This window comes from Malus domestica, chromosome 02 (genome assembly GCF_042453785.1).
Source record: "Malus domestica chromosome 02, GDT2T_hap1".
NCBI lineage: Eukaryota > Viridiplantae > Streptophyta > Magnoliopsida > Rosales > Rosaceae > Malus > Malus domestica.
The window spans coordinates 11517262-11530566 of NC_091662.1; the positions used below are offsets into that span (position 1 = coordinate 11517262).

At 41.5% G+C, this 13305-nt stretch overlaps 3 protein-coding genes and 1 pseudogene across 4 annotated transcripts; 2 read left to right on the plus strand and 2 right to left on the minus strand.

The window, feature by feature from the left end:
• Nucleotides 1–59: 59 nt before the first annotated feature.
• LOC103402289 (uncharacterized) lies at nucleotides 60–3917 on the minus strand. The gene is made up of 9 exons (XM_070811588.1): nucleotides 3877–3917; nucleotides 3643–3748; nucleotides 3219–3302; nucleotides 1123–2434; nucleotides 1074–1081; nucleotides 920–1030; nucleotides 795–827; nucleotides 388–565; nucleotides 60–283 (listed from the first exon to the last, which is right to left on the minus strand). Exons 1-9 carry the CDS (start codon nucleotides 3915–3917, stop codon nucleotides 60–62), a joined length of 2097 nt encoding a protein of 698 aa, XP_070667689.1.
• Nucleotides 3371–5868, minus strand: LOC103401347 (uncharacterized; annotated as a pseudogene).
• A 42-nt stretch (nucleotides 5869–5910) lies between these two features.
• On the plus strand, nucleotides 5911–8257 carry LOC103401337 (uncharacterized). Of its 2 annotated transcripts, none has more exons than XM_029091000.2 (4): nucleotides 5911–6626; nucleotides 6776–6878; nucleotides 7406–7614; nucleotides 7723–8257. In XM_029091000.2, exons 1-4 carry the CDS (start codon nucleotides 6052–6054, stop codon nucleotides 7985–7987), a joined length of 1152 nt encoding a protein of 383 aa, XP_028946833.1. In that variant the 5' UTR covers nucleotides 5911–6051; the 3' UTR covers nucleotides 7988–8257. The 2 variants fall into 2 exon arrangements, with proteins under 2 accessions (XP_028946833.1, XP_008338275.2); XM_008340053.4 differs by having other exon boundaries at nucleotides 5916–6668.
• A 550-nt stretch (nucleotides 8258–8807) lies between these two features.
• LOC103401366 (syntaxin-112) lies at nucleotides 8808–13260 on the plus strand. The gene is given in 8 exon segments (XM_008340085.4): nucleotides 8808–9064; nucleotides 9146–9217; nucleotides 9430–9489; nucleotides 10034–10128; nucleotides 10478–10547; nucleotides 10670–10819; nucleotides 10938–10962; nucleotides 12182–13260. Coding segments are annotated over 8 exon segments (1518 nt in total). The 5' UTR covers nucleotides 8808–8944; the 3' UTR covers nucleotides 13108–13260.
• Nucleotides 13261–13305: the final 45 nt, after the last annotated feature.

Sequence of the window (13305 nt, forward strand, 5' to 3'; positions counted from 1 at the left end):
AGTTAAGATAGAATATCGCTTGTATCAGAAAAGAGAAAAACTTAATGCATCATCAATAGTCAAAAGAGCATTTTGGGAACCCTAAATCCCAATGTGATACGTACTTCATGAGTCACAGGAGCATCAACCTTGATGACTTTGCACCGGTTTTTCACCGATTCAATGACACCGGAGTCATTTTCGCAGCAAAGTATGAGCTTACACGCATCCGAGTAACAGTCCATGATCCATTTGATCAAGTGCTGAATGTGCTCTGCTTTGTCGACACCATAAAGAACCATCACTGGTATATAAAAAGGAAGGAGAAGAGAACCATGTTAGGGTTTTGAGAGAAATAGGTCAAAAGTGTGCAAAGGGGATTTCTGGGTGTGTTGAGAGAATTTTGACCTTTATGATTTGCCTTGAAATTTATAGAGCTGACTTCAGGAGCAAGTTCATTGTCATTGTTTATTTCTCTGACCAAACCCATTAGGGCATATCTGGCATTTGGTTCCAACTGTACATTGAGCTCCACATGGTGAGGGCTGGATGTCAATGGAACCACCAGTTGCATTGTCCTTTGTTCCTGTTAGCATTGGTTTGTGTAAGAGAAATTTGAAAACGCTCATCCAATACAGATAAATCACAGTTTGACACGTCCACATAAACTTTATTGAGTTTGATAAGTTATTTACGCATAAGTGTTAGTGTGTGATTTTAAAGTAAGGAGGAACGACTCTTTTACTGTAAGAACATTATTTCACAAAATGTAAGGCGTTATTTCTATCTCAAATGTCTATTTCACAAGAGAATACCTGAACCTGGAAGTATCTCAAATCATGAGATATCTGCAGGGAGGAAACAAAAGGGAAAGATGATCAGTTCAGTCAATTTACATGGAAAAAGATTTGAACTTTGTTGTTGATGAAAACAAACGTACTTCCCAACTTGCATCACCGTAAACTTCTCGTAGATACGCCATTGTTAGAGCTTTCTTCCCAGAACCAGTTGGTCCGGTAAGCAAAATATGTGGACTGACGTTATCAATCACCTACATATTCAACGGAGCATGAGCAAATGGAAGAAATACGCACAAATGGAACTGGTTCCGAGAAAACGATTTACAACGTATAAGAAAATTACTCACAAGTTGCTTGAGAACTTGAGCTTCTTGCTTGTGGCAAGTGAATCCATTCAACGAAGTAGGTCTATGCTTATCAGCCCACAACTGCCTGAGACTCTCTTCCACGAACGCCTTCTCGATGAATGCAGCCTCATTGAACGTGCTACGCTCAGGTGATAATTTTTTGTTCTTGCAAGAACTCTTTCTCATACACGAAAACCATGCCTGACTTTCGCTCTTCCTCCTATTATCCGTGAACTTCCTCATGCTGGCGGTTGTTGTCCTGCTTGCATCACTCCTCATGCTGCTAGCCATGCTCAGCCTCCCGCTGCTCTGCCTGCTCACCGCAGAGCTGGAAGTGGTTGTGGTTGTCTGTGACAAACCATACGAAGATGAAAGTCCGCGGACATTGACATCGTGACCAAAGTTGCCATTTGATCGAGTAGTACTTCTCTGTTGTGAGGCGGCAGAGGAGACCATTTTCGGTTTTTGTAAGTGATTTTGAGGCAATGCCACGACATTGCATTCTCCAGAGAAAAAGATGTCACCTGGTGCAATAGAAACTGAGGTTTCGTAAATCGGAGCAGCTTTGTTATTCAAAATGGGATCTGGAGAAGTTCTAGCAAGCTTTGCATGAGCAAGCAGTTCATTGATTTCGCTGACGGATGGTGTGCTCACTTGCCCTGGCTTCTGGTGAGCCATGCTTTTGGACAATGGTGAGGGTGTTCTCTCCCCTTTTGTAGGCGTGATTGAACGATTGCTTTGCTGGTCAGTTTCTCTCAGTGATCTATGCCGCAGAGCAGCTGCTGATCTTCTGCTGTTCGTTCTTTTATGATGTTGGTTTCTGTTTGAGTCTACAATCTCATCACCATCGTTGTTCAAATCGCGCTCTTCTTGGTCTGCTTGAAAAGGTGAAACATGTCTGCTGCGCTCGGATTTTCCCAAGGGGCTGATGTTCCTACGAATATCAGAACCCGCCATTGGCAAAGTTCGAGCATTGCTGTCACCTCTTCCAGGCTTGTAGGGCGACTTGCTGTTGGTTCTTTTTCGAACTGGGCTTACCACTGAGGTAGTTCTTGGAGTAGGGCCGTCGTATTCAATCCTGGAAGAATGTCTCCTGCTCTGCCTCAAAGGGCTGATCTTTCTTCCCAAATCCAACTCTGGTTTTGCCCCTCCAGATTCATATCCTCCATTAGGCCATTTGTTTCCGCCGTGCCACGGGCTATCTAGGATGTCTGTCTCGGCATCAGATGGCTCATATCCACTCCTCCTTTGCTTCACCGGCGTCAGAGAATTCCTCCTGTGTCTTGACCCATTATTCTCCATTTTTAACTGACCAAATTGAGGCAACGATTAGAAAGTGACTCAAATCCTTACAAGCCCTTGCAAGGTTTCTTAACTTGCCGATAAAGTGGTCAGGCTCAGCAAGTGCGGCATCAACGACAGGGAAAACAACCCAGATCACCAGCTAAGCCCCCCAAATGACCGCCAAATTGAGCACCAAGAGCTTACAACAAAACCCAATTGAACACAAGGCCGGAGTCAAAGGGTTGATTCAGAAGCACAAGAAATTCGAGAAGCGAAAAACATGAACTTATTAAAACAAAAGGAGACAATGGGAAGAGCAAACAAAAGGGTGTCTTAGGAATCTGAGGAGGGAATGCTTAAAACCTGCGGATCCGTTGCTTACAAAGAAGTTGAACAGAAGCCATTGATGATGTTAACTATGTCGATGTCTATGCTGTGAGTGTTAAGTTTACAGTTGTAATAAAAAAAAGAGAGAGAAAAAAAGTAAACCTAGTGTTTCTGAAATTTCTAAGCTCATGTTTTTGTCTTTGTCTTGTCTGTTTTTATGGGACTATAAGGTTGCAGCCTTCCGGCAACGGGCCGTTTGAAGTCTTAGGAATCTCATCCGCGTAACAAGTTGTCGCTTTGTCTCCTACTAAATGAACGATAAGTCGATAACACTGTCATGGACGGGTTATAGAATGAATGGACGAAAAGTTTATACTTTTAAGATATAAGGTTAATCAATATACATTTGTTACGTCAATGTATTTTCTTGAGCTACAAGTCAATGTATTTTCTGGTTTATCGCACTCTAAAAGCTTCTTACTTGTGGCTCAAGAAGTGCACAAAACTCACTCATCACTCTCTCCTTGTTTAACTCTTCCACCAAAAGAAGCTTTAAAACTCCTTTCTGCAACGAAGAAACGCTTCCACGAACATAAAAAGCTCAGAAATGGAGCCAGATACACAAAGGAAAGCTAACCTCAAGAAGTAATTGATATATCGAATTTACAATTTTACATTCGCAAAGTATTAATCCTCGAATCAAACATGAGGGGTGGTGCTACATACTTCTTGTTCGGACTGTTTGGAGAGAGGTTTTGAGTGGCGAAGTTGATAACCAATCTAATAAAGCCGTTTTGACAAGCTCTGGAACTTCATCGTGTGGGCAGTGCCCGGCCTGCAGACTTACCAAAGTTGTATTTGGATAAAATGCTTTGATGGTGTTAGCCTTGGCAGGACCTACCCACGGATCCAAGTCCCCCCAGACCAACAACAGCGGACAAGACATCTTGCTTGCTTAAGACACTGTCAAGAGTATAATTGGTCTGGTTTCTCATGAACCCGGTCATCAATCTGTGCAAAACAATCAAGAAAACATCATACATGCACGAATCAGACATCAATTTTCATGACCAAATCTTCAAGATATCACTAGTCTCGTTATCCGTTTTCAGGGGATCTTTATTACAGAACAGATCTACCTGTAAAAGACTTCTCCAGCGTTCGGGTCAGCTGCTGGCATTACTATGGACTCCACCAGATAGTCATCCGCATTGGCGGTGTTTTTATACACCTGTGTTGGCAAAAATAAGTATTTAAAACACATCGTAATAAAACTTTGTTACGAATTTGGGAGGCTTTGTACAGTGATTGGAACATCATGGGGAATTGGGCGTTGGGATGAAGGTGGCGTCCTATCTGCGAGATAAGTTTCAATAAGGTTGACATTACGCTCAGACTACACGGAAAAGCTTAGAAACTAGAAAGTGACTTGCGCTCTTTAAGACGGATTCAAAACGTGCTGGTTGCTTTGCTTGCCAGAACAAAAAATCCAAGCACCACCCGCTGGAAAACTTCCTTCAGGGGCTTTAGGATGAACTTCTGCAGGGCTGTTTCCTCCCGAGACTTCTCGGCCTCACTGTTAGGATTTCCAAACTGCCCTGCAGAATTCAGGAGTGCAACTCCAACTACTCGCTCGGGCAACCCAGCAGCTGCAACCAAAGCAGTAAAACCTCCAAGACTGAATTTACGGTGAGCCATATAATCATTATCTCAAAAGCCATCTCAAAAGAAAACATGAGATACCCTTCTTAATCGGAAAAGTTACCCTTCTTAATCAGAAAAGTTAGGAAAACCTTGATCAAGTTTTATGCCCGTAAATTTAGAAAACATTACTTGATGGTTCAAAAGCACGATCATCCCCGTTCACGAGTCTTTTTCTGTAATGTAGTAACAGATGAATTATTAAAGATGCAGTATGTAACCAATCAAAGTTCAGATTACCTGTTTCCAACTAAAACTGTCGGTTCTTTCACAATCTCCTTCAAGAAATCCACCACCTGATCTCTCCAAACCAATGCATCATAGTCAACAAGTGCTTTCTCACTCCATCCGAACCCCAGCAAGTCTATAGCATAAACCTTATATTTTTGGCCAACTCTGGAATATTGTACCTGTAACATGGGAAGAAAACAAAAACTTATCGGCTTTAAAGTATACACGCAAAATCACATGGTTAAAAGAAATCCAAACCTCCTGCAACTCAAAATATGTTGACAACAACTGGGTTCTAATCACAAAAGCAAAGAAAGGAAAGCTCCCTCGGTTTCTTGAAATTTCGTATTTGATCTGATTCTTAATCTTAAAGCTCTCACTCTCCGTTTATAGGCTGAACACCAACTCCCCACACGGTGGATGGAACTTAGAGGAACTTGCAAACGACCACAAGTAAATGTAAACAAATAAAACTGAAGGGAAAAACAGAAGGTGGTGGGCACAAAGCAGCAAACCTCCAGTGAAATGCAGAAGCACCAAAACCATGAATAATAAGAACAACCGGAGGCCCTTCTCCTTGTACTACATAATGTATTTTGTGACCCCTCCATGTCCAAAAATTGCACCCCTCCGGCTTACATTCCAGTCTTTTAACACCTAATCCAAAACCCTTTTGCCTAAAAGCAGGAAATATTGCAAAGAAAACATGAACTAAGATGGTAAGTAAAGAGATTAACCTTGAACTGGCTGAGCAGCCAAAGAAAAACCCATGACTGGGAGTCCTGCAGCTGCAACTCCTGCAAAAGCAAAACCCATCCTGCTCATTCCACATTTGCTTCCTTCCAAGTGCAAGCAACATTCAGTGGTCGGTACAGTACCCAGAAAAAGACATTTCAAACTTCTTATTTTCGAGAACTCGAAATTCTAAACTACTCTAATTTACGACCATAACTAAAACTCGGGTGCACGAGACTGACTTACTGACCAACTAGTTTAACCCACGTCTGCAAAATCGAAACTTGATTGAATTAAATGCAAAGATGGAGTGATTGAACTTACTGTGGCAATTATATGGTCTTGTGGGGCCAATGAACCTGCTTTCATGAATTAGTATGGACGACGACATCGCAGTGGCTATGAAAACCTCTCAAATTTGAGCTGTAATTTGTAGAGTTTTGAGCTTTTGCATCTCTCTGGTTGGTGTACGTTTTGCGTTGTGGAGCACTGGAGGACGTCAGCTCGGGTGATTAAACGGTCTGTCGTTTTTCTTCCTGGGTCAACGACGTCGTTCTTTTCAATAATCTCCAGGCCATCACCGACAGTCGTGCTTCTTCTTCGTCTGCAACTCAACAGCTCCCAACCGAAAATTTTTCATTTGCGCCATGGAAACTCCGGCGAGAATTCTCAGCCTCAACCTCCAGCTCTTCGCCAGAACGACACCGTCCGCCCTCGCTTTCTCTCCCAAACTCCACAGACCCGCGAAGCCCTTGCCTACATTTCACACTCTCGCTCGAAACAGCGCCGTCAAAAGAACCCCCTTTTCTCTTTCGCTCGCGCAGCCGCACTCCTCGTTCTCCTTCAATCCGAATCCCTTCAAATCCCTCCCCCTTTCTCTCTCCTCCCTGTCGCCGTTCAGCAGCTTCAACCACTCTCTCTCACCCTCAAACGACGGCGTTTCCACCTGGAACCGGGCGTTCCACGGCGGGATTAACGGAAATGTGGGTTCTTTCGGGACCCACAACCGTGAAGTGACGGTGGTGTTGCTAGGCTGGCTCGGGGCCAAGACGAAGCACCTAAAGAGGTACGTGGAGTGGTACAACTCCAGAGGCATTCACGCCGTGACCTTCGTCGTTGATCCGAGGGAGGTTCTCTGGTTTGATTTGGGCCGCCGGGTCGAAAATCGGGTTTCGGACTTGGCCCGGGATCTCGCTTCGTGGCTGGAGGAGGGCGGAGAAAGGTGCTTGCTTTTCCACACCTTCAGCAACACGGGTTGGTTTGTGTAGGTAGTCTTTGTTTGAATGAATGTGATTGATTTGTGTTACTGCTTTCATGGATTGTCAATTCCCGGGTTTTCGGAGTTTGCTTATAGCGGTTAGTTTGTTGCAGGTATGGCGCCATTCTTGAAATTCTGCAGGGGAGGAAAGACCTGATGGAGAAGATTAAAGGGTGTGTTGTTGATTCAGGAGCAGCTGAACCGTTTAATCCTAAGGTTTTGTTGATCATGGTTTATCGGATTTTTAAGTATCGATTGATTGATGTCGAATAACTAAAGAACGTGTCATGAGAATTGGATGAATTTGTTTGCTTAGATTGAATATATGATGTGCTTTTGATTGGATTCCCTAGTTAGTGGACTCTGAATTGACTTGCTGCTCATTAGACTGCTGCAACTTATCACCTTGCAATGCAGATTCTGAATTGTTTGTTGCGTTTTGATCGAATCTTCAATGTAAATTAGTTGAAGCCAAGTAATGTTTATGAATCTAGTTGGCCAAATATGTTGCTTTTTATCGATTTATGTTTAGTTTTATGGTTTTGCATAAATGTGAGTTCAGCTTGAGCAATATGTGTTTCGAATTCATAACATCATTGCATCACATTTCTTTATTTGGTCAAATGTCGGTGTCAAGTTCCACTCCAGATTTTAGAATCCAAAATTGGTGTCGTGCTTAGTAGTATTGCGTCTGTTGTGTACTTGGTACTGTGCAAATGATTACCTTCTTTTAACCTTGACAGGTGTGGGCAGCAGGGTTTTCTGCTGCGATTTTGAAGAAGCACAGCTCTTTAACAAGCTCTGCGGTTGAGGCTAGAGATTTAAATGAGTCGGAAGATGCAGCAAGCTTATCAAAGCTGCAAGAAGAAAAGCCTCCGCTAGTGGAAGCCGTGGTTCTACTGATGTTAGAGAAGCTGTTTTCGGTTCTTCTAAAGTTTCCTGATGTGGATAAGTAAGCTGTTTTTTTATTTAAACGCTTGTAAATCTTAGATGATATATAAATGGGCAGAACATTTCATATGAAAGGTATATGATTGACTTTTGTATTGTTTTCTTTCAGGAGGTTAACGAAGGTAGTTTCCATTCTTTCGGAAAACACTCCTTATTGCCCGCAACTTTACCTATATAGCACTGCCGATAAAGTCGTTCCACACCAGTCAGTCGAGTTGTTCATGGCGGAGCAACAGCGGAAGGGTAGAATTGTAAGGTCCTTCAATTTCGGCACAACACCTCATGTGGATCACTTCAGGAATTTCCCCGACATATACTGTTCAGAGCTTGACAGTTTCTTGAAAGATTGTTTAACTACAGTTGTGACGACGTGAACTCTGCAAATGCAGATTGTTGTGTAGAAGTCATTCGATTTAAAGAACGGCTGGTGTGTTCTCAATAGGAACACGTCCGAGGTTATAAATGTGTCGATGAGTTTAGTTCTCACGCACCAAATGCCAATAATTTTGTAGTCTATTAGATCACAGGGCTGGAAGGACAGTCTAAGCTGTGTTTAGCGTACCAATGGGAGTGAGCGTTTAATTTTTGCTCAAGTTAAAAGAACTCAATGTCCATGTTATCTAATGCTTCTTTTGAACATTTCATATCTTACTGCTTCATAGCCTTCATTCATGCTTGCATTGTTAGAGTTTCAGTGGATTTATTTTTTGACTAACCGATATTCTAATCTACTCAATTTACGAGTTAGATGATTGGATTGGGCGCAAGGAGGCATGCACATGCAGCATGACCAGTTGGCCTAACTCACGTCTGCATAACAAAAGTAGATTTGGAATGACAATTCAACCTTTTACTACTAGTTTGTTGACGTAAGGTCGGGGCATTTAACCGAGGTTATGCATTAAACTCTCTCTTCCTGTAGCTCAATCTTTCCGTAGCTCAAGTAGTTAAGAGAACTTAGAGCTGCTAACCAAAATTTGAAAACCCAGCCCATATATAAGCAAAATGTCCAGATTCATTTTGACTTTATAGGTGAGTGGGTGTACTTTACCTAATACTTCTTATTAAACAATTTAGATTTTTAAAATTTGATCAAACGTCTACAAATAGGGATATATTCTAAAAATTATAATAATTTTAACCGTTTGATCAAATTTTAAAAGTCTGAATTGTTTAATGAGATGAATTAGGTTGAAGGGATCCGGATCCCTTTCCTCAGCCGTTTTCTGAAAAGGGATCCTAAAAAAAGAAATGTTTGTCGTTTAATAATAACCGGAAAGAATAACGACTCTTTCGATCTTGCTTCTGCAGTTCGGAGTCGCGCGTCAAAGATGGCGGCTTTGGAGGATTCGCTGGTGAGCTCCAAGCTCTCTCCCCCGAATACATACGGAGCCGTCGTTCTCGGCGGCACCTTCGACCGATTACACGACGGCCATCGCCTGTTTCTCAAGGTCTGTTTCTTCATTTCTGTCTTTCTTTTTTCTCTTATATGTGAATTTTAAGATTAATGGTTTTGATGGAAATGGAAGCAGGCGGCGGCGGAGCTGGCAAGGGATCGGATTGTGGTCGGAATTTGCGACGGACCCATGTTAACTAACAAGCAGGTTTTTTATTTATTTATTTAATTTTTTTTTTCATTCATCATTCGGATTTTCCGAATTTTGTGGATTTAATTCGAACTGGTTGAGTTGGCTTTAGTATTGATTTTCCAGAAAGGCTGTAAATTTAATGTAATTATAGTCTGAAAGGCAACATAGTTTTAGTTGATAACTTGATAAGGTAGATTTCGATGGTTAATGTTGCGGTTATATGGCAGTTTGCTGATCTGATACAAACCTTCGAAGAAAGGAAGCGTAGTGTTGAGAATTTCATCAAGGTATTATGCTCCATGAATTTGTTTATATTGCGATTCGATTAGTTTGTATTGAAAAAAAAAGAGATTTGCATTTGCATTTTTAGTAGAAATGGTTTGATGAACTTTCGGATGTATAAAATTAAGAAAGTATGGTGGATTTCAGATACTCGATGGACAATACTGTGCTATAGTTCACTTGGAGAAATTATCTTCTCCATCCGTAAGAAAAAAGTATTGCAATGCAGCTCATTCTGTTGTAGCTGTGGTTGTGGGGGTTCGAACATGTTCATTTGTTCCGCCACCATATATCCATACCCGCTTTCATCTTTTTACATCTCAATTTCAGGGTGACCTTTGCTAGTATTCCAGTTTCGGTAAAGGTTAGGGAAAGTGGATTAGGTGGCAGTACATATGGACCATCAACCTTGCAATCTCAGGGGGGATATTGCATTCAACAATTTCTGTATCGTTTCCTGCAGCATTGTTGTGTCATAGAAAATGTGTTCTTTCTTATGTATTAATAACGATATTTTCAGTCCTCAATTTCCTGCATGTATTTGCACAGTCTATCAAGCCGGGGCTGGTAGTGCAAGCTGAACCTATTACGGACCCGTATGGCCCCTCAATAGTTGATGAGAATCTGGAGGCAATTGTTGTCAGGTTTGTTACAGATTTACATCTTTTTCTTTGGTCTTTACTAGCATTTCAATTTCGTTATAATGTTGTCGAGTCGATCTTTATCAACATGAACTTGTAAAGCTGTCAACCTCTTCTTCGCTTCACTCTTGAAGTCCATGTGTCACTTTTGAGTTTTGACGTTGATCATCACTTGATTTAATGTTTAAAACTAATCGGTCTGGATTTAGATTAGGCTGAGTTGATTTCCCTTTGAAAGACGGAATAAGTTGAGTGAGCTCGGCCTGCATAAGGCGTAACACTCATCATCAGGTCTTGCTTTTACTGCTGTTACAGTTATTTCTTCACCAATTTTAGATTTGGTTTCTGGCAGCAAGGAGACTTTACCAGGTGGACTGTCTGTCAATAAGAAGAGAGTTGACCGAGGCCTGTCACAACTTAAGGTTTGAGTTGGTTGCTGCAAATTCAATATATTTCAGATTTTAACGTATCTAAACTAGACCCTTTTCTATTTATTTGAAAATCGTTGTGACGGTTATCCTTAATTTTGTGGGTCTCTATGCAGATTGAAGTTGTAGATTTAGTTTCTGAAGAATCTGGTGGAGATAAGCTAAGTTCAACAACATTAAGGAAGCTTGAGGCGGAGAAGGCCAAGAACCAACAGCCAACATAAACCAAGTTTATTTCCAAAAAATGTACTTGAAACCATGCAAGTGTAATGCGTCACATTTGAAGGCTTGAGGGTCATCAACGCTCATGGATCACTTCAGGACTTTCCCCAACATATATACTCTTCAGATTCTGCAACTGCAGATTGTGTTGTGTAGTAGAAGCCATTCGTTTTACTGCTAGTGTTTTGTCAACAGGAACATATCTGAGGTTATAACCGAGTTTATGAGTTCGGTCCTATCCTGGCTGTAGTTCTTTTGGAAGCCACTTTGGCTTGGTAGCTGAATCTTTACGGTGTTAGTAATTCACGTGTTATAATATGAGTTGACGACCTAAACGATTATGGAACTAAGTTATAGTATTGCTATAAAATTAGCACATTATAATATTAGTGAATTGTAACACCATGTGACGATATGACAGTCGTACTGAAAAACTTCTCATTACAACGAGAATAACAACTTTCAAAAAACTAATCTCACGCTGGTGGCATACCAAGTCGCACTACCAGTAATAACATCAACACATGACAATGAGTGACCGACTTAAACAAACGTCTTGGAGTTTCCCTCGTCAAGAAATCTTGTCCTTGGTTTGGCAATCCGAGCCTTAAAGTCAGTTAAATACAATCCGAGTCCCTTTCAAAATTAAATCAAACAAGGATGGATATGTTTAAGAAATAAATCAAATCATTAAGCCGTTTTCGCTAAATCCCATAAAATCATAAAAGAACCGTTTAACTAACCACATCCATAACCGCCTCGCCATCCACCGCCTTTCCAATTGTAAAAGAACTTAACGGCTACATATATCATCAACGGCAATTTGAAATTTAAGCGGTTACACAAAGAAACCCAATCCAAAAGATTGCGATCCCTCTCTCTCTCTCTCTCTCTCTCTCTCTCTCTCTCACTCATCCCCGCACCAAAAATAAAAAACCAGAAACCCCCACTGTCAAAATCGCAGTGACAGTGATAAGAAAGATAGTCGGCGGCTCGGCGGCGCTAGAAACAGAAACAGAGCACTCATATTTCTTCAAGGTTTTTCCCGAAATCCCACTTTCTGTAATTTTTTCGTTCCTTTTTCTCAATTCTTGTTTCTGGGTAGGCATCAATTATTTTTTCGTTCATTTTTCAAAGTTTTATCAAATGGTTTTTGTGTGTTTTCGTTATCTCTTCATGGGTTTTGGTTCTTAACTTTTTGATGATGAAGTTCGTTAATTTTCTGTGAAATTTAGATCTCTTGGAGCAACACAGAAGAAGAAGCGCTGTAATCTTGAGAAAAAGATTCTGTTCTTGAATTTGAGAGGGTAAGATTAAAACTCAGGAAATCTTTCTTTGATTTCTTCGACTGGGCTTTCATTTTAAGTATTCCTTTGAGAAAGTTGAATTTTCTGGAATTTCTGCAGGTGGGTTTTGATTCTTTGCAAAGATGAATGATTTGATGACCAAATCTTTCTTAAGTTATGTGGAACTGAAGAAACAGGCGCAGAAGGACCTCGAAGCGGATCTTGATGTAGAAGCAGGCGCAGGCAAACTCAACCCGTCCGACCAAGAAAACCTCTCCCAGTTCTTCCAAGAAGTCGGAGCAATCAAGGCCGACATGGAAGAGATCACCAATCTCTTGCACGATCTCCAGAGCCTGAACGCAGAGGCAAAGTCCACTCACAGTGCCAAGATTCTCCGCGGTCTTAGAGACCGGATGGAATCTGACATGGTCGCAGTGCTTCGAAAAGCGAGGATTGTCAAGGCGAGGCTTGAGGCGCTTGATCAGTCAAATGCGACCAACAGAAAAATGTCCGATGCGTATAAGGAAGGAAGCACTGTGGACCGGACTAGAATGTCCATTACTGGTGGCTTGAGAGTCAAGCTAAGGGACCTTATGGACAATTTTCAATCTCTGAGAGAGAAGATTGTTTCGGATCATAAGGAAGATCTGAAGAGGAGGTACTACAGCGCAACGGGCGACTTGCCATCCGATGAGATGATCGAAAAGATAATTTCCGGAAGCTTGAAAGTTGAATTGTTCGAAGGGAAGACGGAACTGGATATTGGGAACAAAGTCCGACACGAGGCAGTGATGGATATCCAGAGAAGTCTGACAAAGCTTCATCAGGTGTTTCTCGACATGGCTGTTCTGGTTGAAGCACAAGGCGAAGACATTGAAAATATCGAAGACAATGTGGCGAATGCCAGTTATTTCATCAGTGGTGGCACAAACAGTCTTCACCATGCCAGCCAGATGAAGAAGAAGAACAAGAAGTGGGTTTACTGGGTGTGGGCTGTGGGCCTGATTATACTTCTGGTTTGCATTATTTCGATGTTTGCTTTGTGATTAGAACAGAGTCGGAATAATTTAGGGTTTAGGTCTGTGAATGCATGTCTTTACCGAGCTTTCTGAGCTCATAGACTCATAGAGTACTTCTCCTGATGCGTTTTGAGGTTCTGTTAATCGACAGAAATGTTAATGGGAAATGGATTTGAATTATTGATTTGAGCATTTGAAACTGTATTCTGGTGTTTTCCCCTGAAT